The following is a 15506-nucleotide window of genomic DNA, read 5'->3' as shown; positions in this document are numbered from 1 at the left end:
CTTTGTGGCATCTGAACACACGACTGAACAGTAGTCCAGGTGCGACAAAACTAGGGCCTGTAAGACCTGCCTTGTTGACAGTGTTAAGAAGGCAATGCAGCGCCTTATCATGGACATACTTCTCCCTATCTTAGCTACTGTTGTATCAATATGTTTTTACCATGACAGTTTACAATCCAGGGTTACTCCATGCAATTTAGTCACCTCAACTTGCTCTATATCAATATTATGCATTACGAGATGTAGTTGCGGTTTAGGGTTTATTGAATGAGTTGTCCCAAATACAATGCTTTTAGTTTTGGAAATATTTAGGACTAACTTATTCCTTGCTACCCATTCCGAAACTAACTGCATCTCTTTAAGTGTTGTCGTAAGTAAACATTGAAAAAAGCCCGGGCCTAAACAGCTACCCTGGGGAATTCCTGCTTCTACCTGGATTGTTTGATGGGCTTCCATTAAAGAACACCCTCTGTGTTCTGTTAGACAAGTAACTCTAATGTCAAAAGCTGCACTGAAGTCTAACAAGTCAGCCCCCACAATCATTTAATCATCAATTTCTCAAGTGCTGTGCTTGTTCAGTGTCCTTCCCTATATGTGTGCTGAAAGTCTGTTGTGAATTTGTTTACTGTGAAATAGCATTATATCTTGTCAAACACAGTTTTTTTCCAGAAGTTTACTAAGGGTTGGTAACAGGCTGATTGGTCGGCTATTTGAGTCAGTAAGGGGGGCTAGACTATTCTTGGGAAGCGGAATAACTTTTGCTTCTCTCCCCATCCTGAGGGCGCACACTTTCTAGTAGGATTACATTACAAATGTGGCAATATTGTCAGATTGTCAGACCCCGGTGGCTTGTCGTTGTTCATAGACAACAATATTTGTTTTTACCTCTTCCACACTGACTTTACGGGAATTCAATTATTTTCATAATTCTGTCAGATATGCTTGGATGTGAAGTGTCAACATTTTGATTCTCGCATGTCATCCCTAAGTTTGCTTATCTTGCAAATGAAAAAGTAATTAAAGTAGTTTGCAATATCAGCGGGTTTTGTGATAAATGAGCCATCTGATTCAATGAATGAGGGAGCCAAGTTCTCTTTTCTCCCCCAAAATTAAGGTGCTCAAACATGTTTTACTATCAATCTTCATATAATTTATCTTTTTCATAGTATAGTTTATTTTTATTTAGCTTAGTCACATGATTTCTTAATTTGCAGTATGTTTGCCAATCAGTTGTGCTGCCAGACTTATTTGCCATACCTTTTGCCTCTCAACCATACAATTTTTCAATTCCTTATTAATCCTAGGGGATTTTTACAGTTTTTACAGTAATTTTCTTAATGGGTGTGTGTGCTTATTAGTAACCGGAATAAGCAATTTCATAAATGTGTCAGGTGCAGCGTCTGGTTGCTCCTCATTACACACCACAGACCAGCAAATATTCTTTACATCAACATATGAATCCCTACAAAACTTATTGTATGACCTCTTATACACTATTAGGCTCAGTCTTTGGAACCTTGATACTTAAAACCTAAACCAATAATGTAATTTACGCGGTTCTTCAATAATTTTGTATATTTCTTGTTGGATGTGCAAGCTGATTTAGTTACGCCGGGATATTTTCACACCATCTGACCCAGGTTGGAATTTTCAGAATGACAGTCAAGTGACTAATATCTGTTGTGATTGTGCATGCGATGCAACAAACGTGCTGGAAAAAAGTGTTTGCAAGGAATATCCAGAATATTTTGGTGTCTCATTCATTAAGCCTGTGAAAACCGTTGTGCCTGGATCTAATATCCCTAGCAAATTTATGTTTATCATCTGTCTGCTTGATTAACCGAGAATTTCATTTTTCATTTTGCTTTTCATGTTACACCTGCAATTTTAAACAATACAATTGGCCAGAAGTAGCCTACTTGAATTTGGAGCTCAAAAATTAAATTACATGAATAGTCGGCCTACCTTCAAAATCAGACATTTCCTGCTTGAATTTGGTGCTTGAAAAGTCCTTGTAATTATTGTAGCCAATTTATGTTCCCCTGCTCCCCTTAATTTTCCGTGATTTCATTTTTGATCGGTTTTGGTGATAAATGTGGCCACTTTTGTTTGTGTGGGTGTTGGGTGTTGCGAAACTCTGGCTTCACTTGGCTTTCCAGTCAAATCCTTCCATTAAAATGGAACCAGTTTTTTGGTCACTTTCTCATCATAAAAACAGCGATGGTGAGATTAATGATACCGCTATTCATGGCTATATTATGAGCCTCCCTCGGCCACATAGGCTACAGAAAAATCACCATGCATGCATCCAATCTGTCAGGCAATGTCCACATTATTGTCACAGATTTTAAAATATAATAATAATTAAAATATCAATGCATTGACAAGGCCAAAAAATGCATTATTCTTAGTGGTAATGGCATACTTTTTAAGACATTTTTTTATATATATATATATATATATATATATATATATATATACACACACATATACACACATATATATATATATATATATATATATATATATATATATATATACATACATACATACATACATATCCGGAGGAATTATAGAATATATATATATATATATATATATATATATATATATATATATATATATATATATATATATATATATATATATATATATATATATATATACACATTATTTTGGGGGGGTCAATTAGGCCCTATGTGTACAATTTATATAAAATATACAATTATACAACATTGACGTCCTTTACAATTACAATTTAAGTGCTTGAAAAATTCCCTGAAAGTCCATGAATTTGGCTAGCCAATGTTATTATTTTTTTCAAACTTTATTTAACCAGGTAGGCCAGTTGAGAACAATTTCTCATTTACAACTGTGACCTGGCCAAGATAAAGCAAAGCAGTGTGACACAAACAACACAGAGTTACACATGGGATAAACAAACGTACAGTCAATAACGCAATACAAAAATCTATGTACAGTGTGTGCAAATGTAGTAAGGCAATAAATAGGCCGTAGTGGCAAAATAATTACAATTTAGCAATTAAACACTGGAGTGATAGATGACCAGAAGATGAATGTGCAAGTAGAGATACTAGAGTGAAAAGAGCAAAAAATAAATAACAATATCGGGATGAGGTAGTTGGGTGGGCTATTTACAGATGAAATGATCGGTAAGCTGCTCTGACAGCTGATGCTGTCAGAGCAGTGAGGGAGATATAAGGGAGATATAAGACTCAAGCTTTGGTGATTTCTGCAGCCAAATGAGGAGTTGGCTTTGGGGATGACCAGTGAAATATACCTGCTGAAGCGCGTCTGTATGAACCCCGCTTAAAGGATCTATAGTCCTAGACCTATGTTGTCGTATAGGTGGAGATATGGACCAATTTTGCATATTCACTTTTATTCCACCAAGTACACATGTGGAACTGCATGAAATCTTTTACATTTATTTTTTCACCATTTAGAAATATTTATCTCAATGTCACACATTGGCCCCATTTATTAATAGAAAGACCCTTACCCCGGGAATACTGTATATTTCAACACTACTGTTGGTACAGAAACGGTAGGATGGTATGAAAATCTGGATACTGCTGTCGTGTCTATACTATGGTTAAATGAGATGACATGCTATTTTCAAATCAATTACCTAACGTTTAAATGATTACGTGATTGAATTAAACCATGCAACAATTAAACCATTACTAACATGGGGCACCACGGAAGCATTCGTTTATGTAGAGCGACTATCTCCCGAATCCGCTCTTAAAGATCTGAAGATCTTTTATATCAATCACAGTCAATCTGTCATGATTTATTCTTTACCTAATATCAGTCTCATCTGAACGTCGTAAAATTCTTGGTTATCTGCACAAACCCAGCCTTCACTTATAAATCAACAATACACATATTAGCTCAATTATTTATTTACTAATTTATTAAACAATTACAGAATATACAATACATAATAACATTATACATTATACCGTCCCTAGTGGACAAAAACAAAAACAGTTTGGTTATAACACAATGAAGAGAAGTGGGTTTTGGAAGGAAGACTAAGGAACATGGGTCTTTATCGGACCTGGGAAACATAAATACATATGCACTATTGAGCGCTCATTCGGAAAAGCAATGCATTGTATTTACGTGAAGCTGGCTTCGATATTTGAGCTGGTGATATAAGACTATGGTTTGCCCAGTCGATGTCGCCCTTGTCCTTTGTGGAATCTTCCGGGTCGTCATGTGAGAGGTTCACGTGGTCTGAGAGGTTCACCTCACTCTGGAGATGCTTCCTCGTCGGTCATTGTTCTCGTACTAGATTTGCACATATGTTCAGCTGCAGTCTGATGTGCTAGTTTAGTATGCACTTCTTCTTTAGGTGATCAATAGTTCAGAGTTCATACCATTTCACGTGTGGAGCAAGCTCTCTCGTTTCCCAGCCTGTAGAGTTGAAATTAGCCCTTTTCGACGTGGAGGACATGTTCTCCCGTTATTTGGAACTGAGTTGACTTTTCGTCACTCACGGAGGCTTTTATCCAAGAATGTAAAAGGGGTTGCTTCATAATTTCCAACTAATGTCTATTCACTTGGGTGTGGCTACTGACTTAGTTCAACTTTACAATGAAGGCCAATTCTCTAATTTTAAAGGTTAATGTTGGCAAGTTCCTCAGGGAACTCCACCCCCTCCTGTTCAGCTGAAAAGGTGGCGCAGGGAATTTAAAAATATTCTTTAGAAATATTTAACTTTCACACATTAACAAGTCCAATACCTCAAATGAAAGATAAACATCTTGTTCATCTACCCATCATGTCAGATTTTTAAAATGTTTTACGGCGAAAACACAACATATATTTATGTTAGACCACCACCAAACCAAAGAAAAAATGCAGCCATTTTTTCCAGCCAAAGATAAAATCACAAAAGCAGGATTAGAAATAAAATTAATCACTAACCTCTTGAAAATCTTCATCAGATGACAGTCATATGACATGTTACACAGTACATTTATGTTTTGTTCGATAATCTGCATTTTTATATCTCGGTTTACATTGATGCTATGTTCAGAAATTCCTCCAAAATATCCGGAGGAATTATAGAAAGCTACGCCAGATAACAGAAATACTCATCATAAACTTTGACTAACGATACATGTTCTACATATAATTAAAGAGACACTGGTTCTTAATGCAACCGCTGTGTCAGATTTGTTTTAAATGCTATGGAAAAAGCCTAACATTGTAATAATCTGAGACGGCGCTGAGACGTAACCGCCATGTTGGAGTCAACAGAAATACGAGATTGCAACATAAATATTCCCTTACTTTTGATGATCTTTCATCAGAATGTAGTGCAAGGAGTCCTCGTTCCACAATAAATCGTTGTTTTGTTCCATAATGTCCAATACTAGTGTCCAAGTAGCAGCATTTGCTATCACTTTCAGCTCACGTGCCCAAAAACTGACTGCTGGTCCAAGATAACTCGCACGAAAACTTCCAAAAGATATATTCCAGGTCGAATAAACTGGTCAAACTAAGTAGAGAATCAATCTTCAAGATGTTATTATCATATATATCCAATAACGTTCCAACCGGATCATACGTTTTCATCTGGAGCCGAATGGAACAGCCGTAGCACCCACAGAGAAATGCGCCACAGCAAAATGGCATTCTGTTGGGACACTGACTATTTTCCCTCCCATTAAGTCAAAGTTCACAGCAAATGCTCCATTACACTTTCTACTGAATGAGGACATCTAGTGGAAGGCGTAGGAAGTGCTTCCAGATCCATATCTTGTTGGGAAAGGAGGGGGCGATGACTTCAAAGTTGCCCCAACTTTCAGAATTTCACTTCTTGTTTGGAAGATTGCCTGCCCTATGAGTTCTGTTATACTCACAGACATAATTCAAACAGTTTTAGAAACTTCAGAGTGTTTTCTATCCAATCGTAATAATAATATGCATATATTAGCAATCTAGGACAGAGTTTGATGCAGTTCACTATGGGCATGCAATTCATCCAAAGTGAAAAAACTGCCCCCTATCCTCAAGTTTTAACATCGTATTACATAATTTTGCAAATAGTTTCATCTTTACTCATTCATTTTATACAAGAATTAGAGGCAAGCCTCATAACTGAGGATCTTGTATAAACAGAGTTAGGGTAATGTGGCTGTATTTTCTTTCATGAGGTCACAAACATGAAACAAAACGGACCGGTCGTAGCTGGCTTCTCCACTGACTGTTTACACATTCTCCAAAATAGGAATATTGTTCAATTCTCAAATTCGGGGATGTAGTAGAATTTGGCAGGAGAGTTCCTTTGTTCAACTGTGACCCTCTCGCTCCCACCCATACGGCATGGTCAGGGAGACGAGAGAATTTACAACGTTAAGTCGTAAACCCCCCCCTCACATCTCTGCTAGCCAATTCACTGAACGCCCAACCCTAGAGTGAGTCCTTGTGTGAATGTAGGACTCACAGCTATTGAGCGCTGTCCTTCCAATGTCTTTAAAAAATTGTTTTTTACCACATTTACAAAAATAACACTTGGATCAATGACTTCATGGTTAAAGTACCTGTAGAATACTGGTTTTAAACCATGAAGAACCTGGTTCGAGGACATATTGGCAGGTCGTTTCTTGGTAGCACACAGCTTGTTGGACTCTCAGGCAAAGCAGCGCTGGCTCCCTCCTTGTAGATCTTTTTATAGAAGACTTCAACAGAGCAGACTGATTCAGGGTCTTTACATTGTTACACACCATAATTACATACCAAGCACCAACATGCATTACTGGGATGGAGCGTCATTCTTATGTGTCTCTGCCATGAGGTTAACCTTTGTTAACCGCTGTACCAACTTTGTGCCTTAGCAGAAGTAAGACTTTAGCCCAAACATTCTCAACTATAAGCAAGTCATAACTATTTCATGGTGGGAGGTTGCAGGAAATGATCTGATGGTAGTAATATAAGGCCTCTGATTGGGCAGCAAGTTAGGTTGTGTTGTAAGACAGAACAGTTGTAGCTATTACTGTCCCTCCAGCTTTTTAATTTACTTTCTCCTTTTACCTCTCACTCATTCACTCACTCACCACACACAAAGACATTACACCTAACGTGGTCCCTGCAAATACATTTTTATACCCTTTCCCAGATTTGTGCCTCGACACAATCTTGTCTCTGAGCTCTACGGACAGTTCCTTCAACCCCATGGCTTGGTTTTTGCTCTGACATGCACTGTCAACTGTGGGACCTCATAAAGACAGGTGCGTGCCTTTCCAAATCATGTCCAATCAATTGAATTCACCACATGTGGACTCCAATCAAGTTGTAGAAACATCTCAAGGATGAATGGAAATGCACCTGAGCTCTATTTCGAGTCTCGTTGCAAAGTGTCTCAATACTTATGTAAATTTCAGTTTATTATTTTTAATACATTTGCAAACATTTCTTAAAACTTGTTCATTCCAAAATTGGTTAAAGTTTTCCCCCCTAAAATCTATACACAATACCTCATAACGGACAAAGAGTTGTCCGTTATGAGGTATTGTGTATAGATTTTAGGGGGGAAAACTTTAACCAATTTTGGAATGAGGCTGTAAACAAAATGTGGAAAAAGTCAAGGGGTCTGAATACTTTCTGAAGGCACTGTATCTTTTAGTAATATTTCCCCTGATGTTACTAGCCCACTCCTTACCACCTGTTGCTTCCTTCCTTCCTTCCTCGCTTTCAACAGTTAAGCTAAATTAAATGATTTTTGTTGTCTTTATGTTTATCATTCTAATGACATGCTTGAATAATATAGGACTAGAATTAGATGCGGATGGCTTTCACTTCCCTTCACAAAGATTTGAATGGTTATGGGTCTGACTAAATAACTGCTACAGCCTACCGCCATCGTGCGTTCGCTCTTCTTTCAAACTAAACATCAGATCTGTTGACTGTTGTATTTAACATTCGGCAAACGAACTTGCAGCCCTCTTCAAATAGTCTATTCGTATAAAATATTTTTTAAATATATATAAAATGTCCAGCAAGCTATTCTAGTCTAGCTTTTCCTGCCAGAGTTTTTTAACGAGAGGGCAGCGGAGCACAGGCACATGCGTATTATAAAAGAGACAGAGGCTATAAGTTAGAAGCTTATTATGCATAACCCATCATTCATTAGCTAAATGTAAGGCTACTACTGCATTGAATGTATTACCTGAAAGAGGTAGGCTAGGATGTTTTGAACAGGATTATCTATTTTCCTGCAATTTGAAGGGAATTGATGGAGAGTCTCCTCGTGCATGCTCTGATTAAAAGCAATGATAATAGAGTGATAGGCTGTTTTTAAAACTGCAGCTGCAATAAAAAAAATCTTTACAATTCAAAAATCCGCTGATCACCGAAAGCCAGACGGAGATGTGTAAATTATACGTGCATTCGGTCCTTGTATTACTGTAGCAGTATGCTATGCCGCAGCAAATGTAAGCATACCTGTCACAAGTTACCATGATGGGTCAACATGCAGTGTGAACTGCATTCCATACCGAGATGGTCTGTCCACACCATGAGCATTTATGATTGATCATGCAGAGAGAAGGCCATAGGGACGCCAGGTTTAGACATTGCATATTAACAGATTAACGTCATGCTGTTAACATACATAATTTATTATAATTTTCTAGTTTCTCACAGTTATTTAACCTGGGAAAAGGGAGTGGTTTTAGATGGTTCCCACCATTCAACCCTAACCTGTACACACACTTTTTCACCTCTCCCTTGATACTCCATCATCTCTCCCATGACACGCCCGCACACCATCCCTGTGCTTGTCCTTCATTCTCCCTGAAAAGGTCCCTGTTACAGCAGATCTGCTCGAGTTGGCAACACTAAAAATAAATTGCAAACGTGCTCCCGTTCTGTTCCCAAGGTTTAATATTGTCCCCCTGACTATGACACTGTCACACCAAGCTGCAGCTAGAGGTGTGTGTGTGTGTGTGTGTGTGTGTGTGTATGTGTGAGCATGTCTTTTAACTCTTTTCCCAAGTTAATATTTAGTTACCACACACCACAATGTGTTCATTGCTAATTGTTTTTATTAACTAGCTTAGAATTCAGATTTGGATGTAAATCTGATGAGGGGAAAAAAATGCATTTTTCAATCAATCATCAAGACAATGTGTGTTTGCGTGTCATAGTGATGCCATTACCCTTCTCCTCACTCCAAATACTCTAAATATGTAAATGTTGTTTTATGTGGAATGTCACTTGTTTATCAATCCCCATTTAAAACTGGTAAAATGCTCTCCCCTCCCACCTGTGTGTGACTGACTGCGTGTTGTGCTCTCTCTGGACAGAGGGACTGAGCTGAGAGGGCATCTCCAAGGAGGCCTGAAACCCACACAGACCTACCTACTGCTGCTGAAGACCACCACCTCCCAACACCAATGACCTTCTCCAGTGTACATCTTTTCAGTTTTACATAAATGCTACTCATTAAAAGTTGACCTTTTGCAATTTACCTCTGCAGGCTAATAAATAATGTTGCCGTTTCTTTTTCAGGAAACGTTGACTGTTGCTCCTCAGACCTTGTAATGGAAAATCGTGGTAAGTTTGGCTTCTTTTTCATTGTGGTTTGTGTAGTAGTGCAATATAGACCTGGGTGTGTTTATGGGGCAGTTTGTTTTTGCTGCTACTCGGCGCACAGCCGACAGCTCAGTTCTCTATGGCGCCCGCTGTAGGCAAGGGAGACAGGCTCCCTCCCTTTCTTGTTAGCACCAGTCTGTGTGTTGAGCTTCAGTTCCGTCTGCCTGCTGAAGTGGCCTGGCCCAGTCTGTTTTCCAGGTTGACAGGTTCCGGGCTCATGCGGATTGGCCCAGCTCTGTCTCCTGCTTTCTGGAAGCCAGCCCAGTTTATGTGGGGCAGTGAGAAAGGGCCATACAGCTACAGACTCCATCTTCAGAAGCAGAGAAAAGGAAGGGTCATATCGAGTCAGTTGTAAAACTGAAATGTGTATTCCGCATTTAAACCAAACCCTCTGAATCAGAGGTGCGGAGGGCTGCCTTAATAAACATCCACTTCATCAGTGCCTGGGGAACAGAGTGGGGTTAACTGCCTTGTTCAGGTGCAGAACGACATACTTTTTTACCTAGTCGGCTCTGGGATTCAAATGCTCCTACCCGAGAGAGACAGCCCAAGAAGGTCAGAGACCTCATCTGTTCAAATCAGCAAATACTTTAGCTGTGCTTGATTGAGCTTGCCTAGCACAATGGAACCAATATAATAGTCCCCAAAGTGACCTTGGAGGCAGCTTATTGTAGAGAAATTAACATTAAATTCTCTGGCAATGTTACCTAAATAGTTCTGGTGTTTTCTTTATTCTGAATGTTTTTTTTTCGCTTGTTCAATTGTCTATTTTCTTCTTCGTACTTTTAAAACATTAACATCAAACAAGTGCACACTTTAAAATACAGAGCATAAATCCACTTCACCTAAAGCAGAATTCGAAAATGTTCCACAAATAACCCTGTCTTACTGTATGATTTCACATGAAAACCACAGTGTATTTCATGTTCATACAATAGAAACACTTACAGTGCCTTGCGAAAGTATTCGGCCCCCTTGAACTTTGCGACCTTTTGCCACATTTCAGGCTTCAAACATAAAGATATAAAACTGTATTTTTTGTGAAGAATCAACAAAAGTGGGACACAATCATGACGTGGAACGACATTTATTGGATATTTCAAACTTTTTTAACAAATCAAAAACTGAAAAATTGGGCGTGCAAAATTATTCAGCCCCCTTAAGTTAATACTTTGTAGCGCCACCTTTTGCTGCGATTACAGCTGTAAGTCGCTTGGGGTATGTCTCTATCAGTTTTGCACATCGAGAGACTGAAATTTTTTCCCATTCCTCCTTGCAAAACAGCTCAAGCTCAGTGAGGTTGGATGGAGAGCATTTGTGAACAGCAGTTTTCAGTTCTTTCCACAGATTCTCGATTGGATTCAGGTCTGGACTTTGACTTGGCCATTCTAACACCTGGATATGTTTATTTTTGAATTGTAGATTTCGCTTTATGTTTTGGATCATTGTCTTGTTGGAAGACAAATCTCCGTCCCAGTCTCAGGTCTTTTGCAGACTCCATCAGGTTTTCTTCCAGAATGGTCCTGTATTTGGCTCCATTCATCTTCCCATCAATTTTAACCATCTTCCCTGTCCCTGCTGAAGAAAAGCAGGCCCAAACCATGATGCTGCCACTACCATGTTTGACAGTGGGGATGGTGTGTTCAGGGTGATGAGCTGTGTTGCTTTATGCCAAACATAACGTTTTGCATTGTTACCAAAAAGTTCAATTTTGGTTTCATCTGACCAGAGCACCTTCTTCCACATGTTTGGTGTGTCTCCCAGGTGGCTTGTGGCAAACTTTAAACAACACTTTTTATGGATATCTTTAAGAAATGGCTTTCTTCTTGCCACTCTTCCATAAAGGCTAGATTTGTGCAATATACGACTGATTGTTGTCCTATGACAGAGTCTCCCACCTCAGCTGTAGATCTCTGCAGTTCATCCAGAGTGATCATGAGCCTCTTGGCTGCATCTCTGATCAGTCTTCTCCTTGTATGAGCTGAAAGTTTAGAGGGACGGCCAGGTCTTGGTAGATTTGCTGTGGTCTGATACTCCTCCTTCCATTTCAATATTATCGCTTGCACAGTGCTCCTTGGGATGTTTAAAGCTTGGGAAATCTTTTTGTATCCAAATCCGGCTTTAAACTTCTTCACAACAGTATCTCGGACCTGCCTGGTGTGTTCCTTGTTCTTCATGATGCTCTCTGCGCTTTTAACGGACCTCTGAGATTATCACATTGCAGGTGCATTTATACGGAGACTTGATTACACACAGGTGGATTGTATTTATCATCATTAGTCATTTAGGTCAACATTGGATCATTCAGAGATCCTCACTGAACTTCTGGAGAGAGTTTGCTGCACTGAAAGTAAAGGGGCTGAATAATTTTGCACGCCCAATTTTTCAGTTTTTGATTTGTTAAAAAAGTTTGAAATATCCAATAAATGTCGTTCCACTTCATGATTGTGTCCCACTTGTTGTTGATTCTTCACAAAAAAATACAGTTTTATATCTTTATGTTTGAAGCCTGAAATGTGGCAAAAGGTTGCAAAGTTCAAGGGGGCCGAATACTTTCGCAAGGCACTGTATATATGAAAACATAAATAACTGAATGTTTTTCTACAACCTGCTACCAATAATGAAAACTGACAACAATACATTCAGCTTTAAGATAGTGGCACCACCGTAAAATCGTCTTTCTTTCATGCACCCGCACTGTCTGCACTAAACCTCCACACTCCAGATAACGTGATAATACCTTGACAACGTTATTAATTTGCATGTTATGACATATTTTTTTGATATTAGAACTTTTGGAAGTTCTGTTAAAAAGAACGGAGAAGTTTACATCTGCAAAGTTCTGGTGCTTTCTTTATTTTGAAGAACGGTACTTGCACTTGTTCAGAACTTGCTGTTTTTCCTGACTACCACAGTGCAACACCACCATCTATTGGCCTAATGGACTACTAATGCTAAAGCATGTAGTATATACAATTTTGGATGAATTCAGACAAATACATGAACAAATTGGTTTTAAAAAATAATAATAAAGGGGTGTCTGTTTTTAGTGTCTTTGTTTTCAATCCATTACAGCAACAATTCTGGTGGACATTTCTACAGTCAGCATACTAATTGCACGCTCCCTCAAAAGCTGTGGCATTGTGTTGTGTGACAACTGCACTTTTTAGTAGTGGTCTTTTATTCTCCCCAGCACAAGGTGCAACAGTGTAATGATCATGCTTTTTTATCAGCGTCTTGATATGCCACACCTGTCACGTGGATGGATTATCTTGGCAAAGGAGATATGCTCACTAATAAGGATGTACACAAATTTGAGAGAAACTAGCTTTTTGTGCATATGGAACATTTCTGGAATCTTTTCTTTCAGCTCATGAAACATGGGACCAATGCTTTACATGTTTCGTTTATATTTTTATTCTGTATAGTATGTAGCTGCGGCTCAGAGTGTATTGCATTTAGCATTTGAAACAGTGGCCAGGTAAACTTGGTTGTCATGGCTTGCTGAAATGACATGGAACGAACCAGTATAGTCTCAGTATTGCTCTTGAGTGCTGACTGGAAGAGAATGTAAAGAAGGCTTTTGTGAAGCATATTGCATTCATTTTTCACATTTACATTTTAGTAATGTAGCAGACGCTCTTATCCAGTGCGACTTACTGGAGCAATTAGGGTTGTGCCTAGCAGATTTTTCACCTAGTCAGCTTGGGATTTAGACCAGCAACCTTTCTGCTCTTAACCACTAGGCTACCTGCCACCCCATGACCTCCTCAGCAGTACTAGCGACATTTCTGCTGATGGAATGCTGTGTGGTCTCAGAGCAGACAATTCCTCCTTTCTCTATCTGAACTACATCTCCATTGATAGAGGGCACAGATAGAAATAGATATCTCTCCCAAAGGACATGCTAGTAGATTTGTACCTGCTCTGGTTTTCCAGCTTTAAACAATTTCATTTTTATGTCGGAAGTGAGAGAGAGAAGGTACTACTTTCTATATTTTTTTCCCAATTTTTGTTTTCTCTCTCTCGGACAGTGGCCCATCCTTTTAGTTCTCTGTGACTACTCACACCTCTCAGCCCTACTGGCAGAGTTGCTGTTAGGAGCCCTCTGCTCATGCTGTACATCCATATGGTGGCTCCATAGAGACAAAATATGAATACCTCAGTGGGTGTCATTATTTAACCTTTGACCTGGATCTGGCCACTGTCAGGTCACATGAGCAGTCAGAGCCCACCGCTGAAACTACTTTCATTACTACTGGTTTGGTCTATTAAGCTGCTGAGTGCCCCATTCAAAGTGGAAAGAGATCCTGTGAAGAAGGATCCCACTGTGGGGGGCATATATGAAGGACTAAAGCCTGAGAGGTTAGCCAGAGAATGTTGGTAAATTCTATCACTCTCTCACACACACACTAAAATACAAGCGCATATTTATACACCACCAGTGCAGCTCAAAGGAATGATAGGCATCCGTCTGTGAATGCTGACTGGCCAGAGACCCAAGGAGGGAGGGTCAGTGAGAAAGGGAGAGGGTGGGGAGCACTTCAAGGCAGGGAGGGAGAGTGGGAGCAGGAGGATAGGTCTTATGGAGACTGAAAGAGGGAGGGAGAGTGGGAGGAGTATACCAGAGGGGAAAGAAAGTCGCACAGAGTTTCTGGCAAAGTAGACAGAGGTGTCCGGGAAAGAGGAGACCAGGGAACTTGGTTGAACAAGCTGTGGACCAGGTGTGCTCCTCCTCTGCCCAGCACGGATTGCCTATTCCTGGGTAGAAAGAGGAAAAGAGGCCCCTCTGGGGCTGGATCATGGGACAGAACCTTCCTCTGGAGACCCCAGCTCAGGACCAACACATCCACCGTAGCGGTGAGTTTCTAGTTTACTCACTCACATACACATGCTCTATAATCAGTCTCACAAGTACACACAAGCACCTTTATAAATACACTCAAGCACTTCTAATACGATCCTTAGTGTTCAGTTTTTCTAGTTTCTTTTCAACATCTTAGCTGCAAAGTAGAGAGGGCAATGGAGAGGCGGGCAGGAGATTGTGTAATCAAAAATGTTGCACACTTTACCACAGGAAATGTTTAAAAATCACTGGGATCATGTGGATGAATATCAGCTGTGCGTGTGCGTGCGCCCACATTACTGAGTGCAGGATACCCTTCTGACGTGATGTGTGCAAAACAAAAAGATTAGCCGCATAAACACATGCCTCGCTGTTTGTGGCAGTAAACTGAGATATTTGACCATTTTTCTGAGGGATTACTGGAAATAGGATTGTCTGTCAATGTGTAGTGCGTTATGTGCTTTTTTGGAGCCATTGCATCCCCCTTCCCCCAGTATTGTTGTGGTCTGTTATCCTATGGAGGATAAGCCTAAGAGATTGGGTAGTATTATTATTAGTATTTTATAGAGATGAAGTATGACAACCAGCGAGTAATCAGCCTAGTGTGCCAATAACAAGTTACAGGCACACTAGGCAAAAAATCAACCAGCCCATCTGGCATTTGAAATGCCAGATAGCCAGTCTGATCCGGTGTGTAGGTGCAAGTACACAAAACCAGGTTTAGAAATGGCTATCTTTTCAACCAACAACTTTAGGTATTGGAATTACCTCGCTGGTACCACCCACTAGTGACTAGTCAAAGTGACTAGCCATTTCAAAACACGGAAAGTGAGGGAGAGGGTGGACTCTTATGTAAGTGATCAGGCTGCTCGATGCATCGGGCCTGCTGCTGAGGCCCTTAAAACAACTCGATCTGCTCTCCAGCACATGCTCACCTGACTGCTCCTGCAAGTCAAGGGGCTGAGGCTAAACCTGGATCATAATTAACTACTGTTTTTTTACGCGATATATGTTACATAACAATGTT

At 39.7% G+C, this 15506-nt stretch overlaps 1 protein-coding gene across 9 annotated transcripts in view; it reads left to right on the top strand.

The window, feature by feature from the left end:
• The window catches only part of LOC135519955 (phosphatase and actin regulator 4B-like), a 58220-nt gene that overhangs the window by 22840 nt on the left and 19874 nt on the right, over nucleotides 1–15506 (top strand). For 5 of the 9 annotated variants that reach the window (XM_064945213.1, XM_064945216.1, XM_064945209.1 and 2 more), the window contains 2 exons: nucleotides 9345–9449; nucleotides 9550–9594. In XM_064945213.1, coding sequence (XP_064801285.1) covers nucleotides 9582–9594 — 13 coding nt within the window. In that variant the 5' untranslated portion in view covers nucleotides 9345–9449; nucleotides 9550–9581. Of the gene's footprint in view, nucleotides 1–7156; nucleotides 7269–9344; nucleotides 9450–9549; nucleotides 9595–14271; nucleotides 14494–15506 lie in introns of those variants that run through there. The other 4 variants (XM_064945214.1, XM_064945215.1, XM_064945208.1 and 1 more) reach the window with 2 other exon arrangements.

The sequence above is a fragment of the Oncorhynchus masou genome, chromosome 29 (genome assembly GCF_036934945.1).
Source record: "Oncorhynchus masou masou isolate Uvic2021 chromosome 29, UVic_Omas_1.1, whole genome shotgun sequence".
NCBI classification, from domain to species: domain Eukaryota; kingdom Metazoa; phylum Chordata; class Actinopteri; order Salmoniformes; family Salmonidae; genus Oncorhynchus; species Oncorhynchus masou.
Note: the sequence above shows the minus strand (reverse complement) of the source record. Positions and strands in the feature narration are given on the sequence as shown.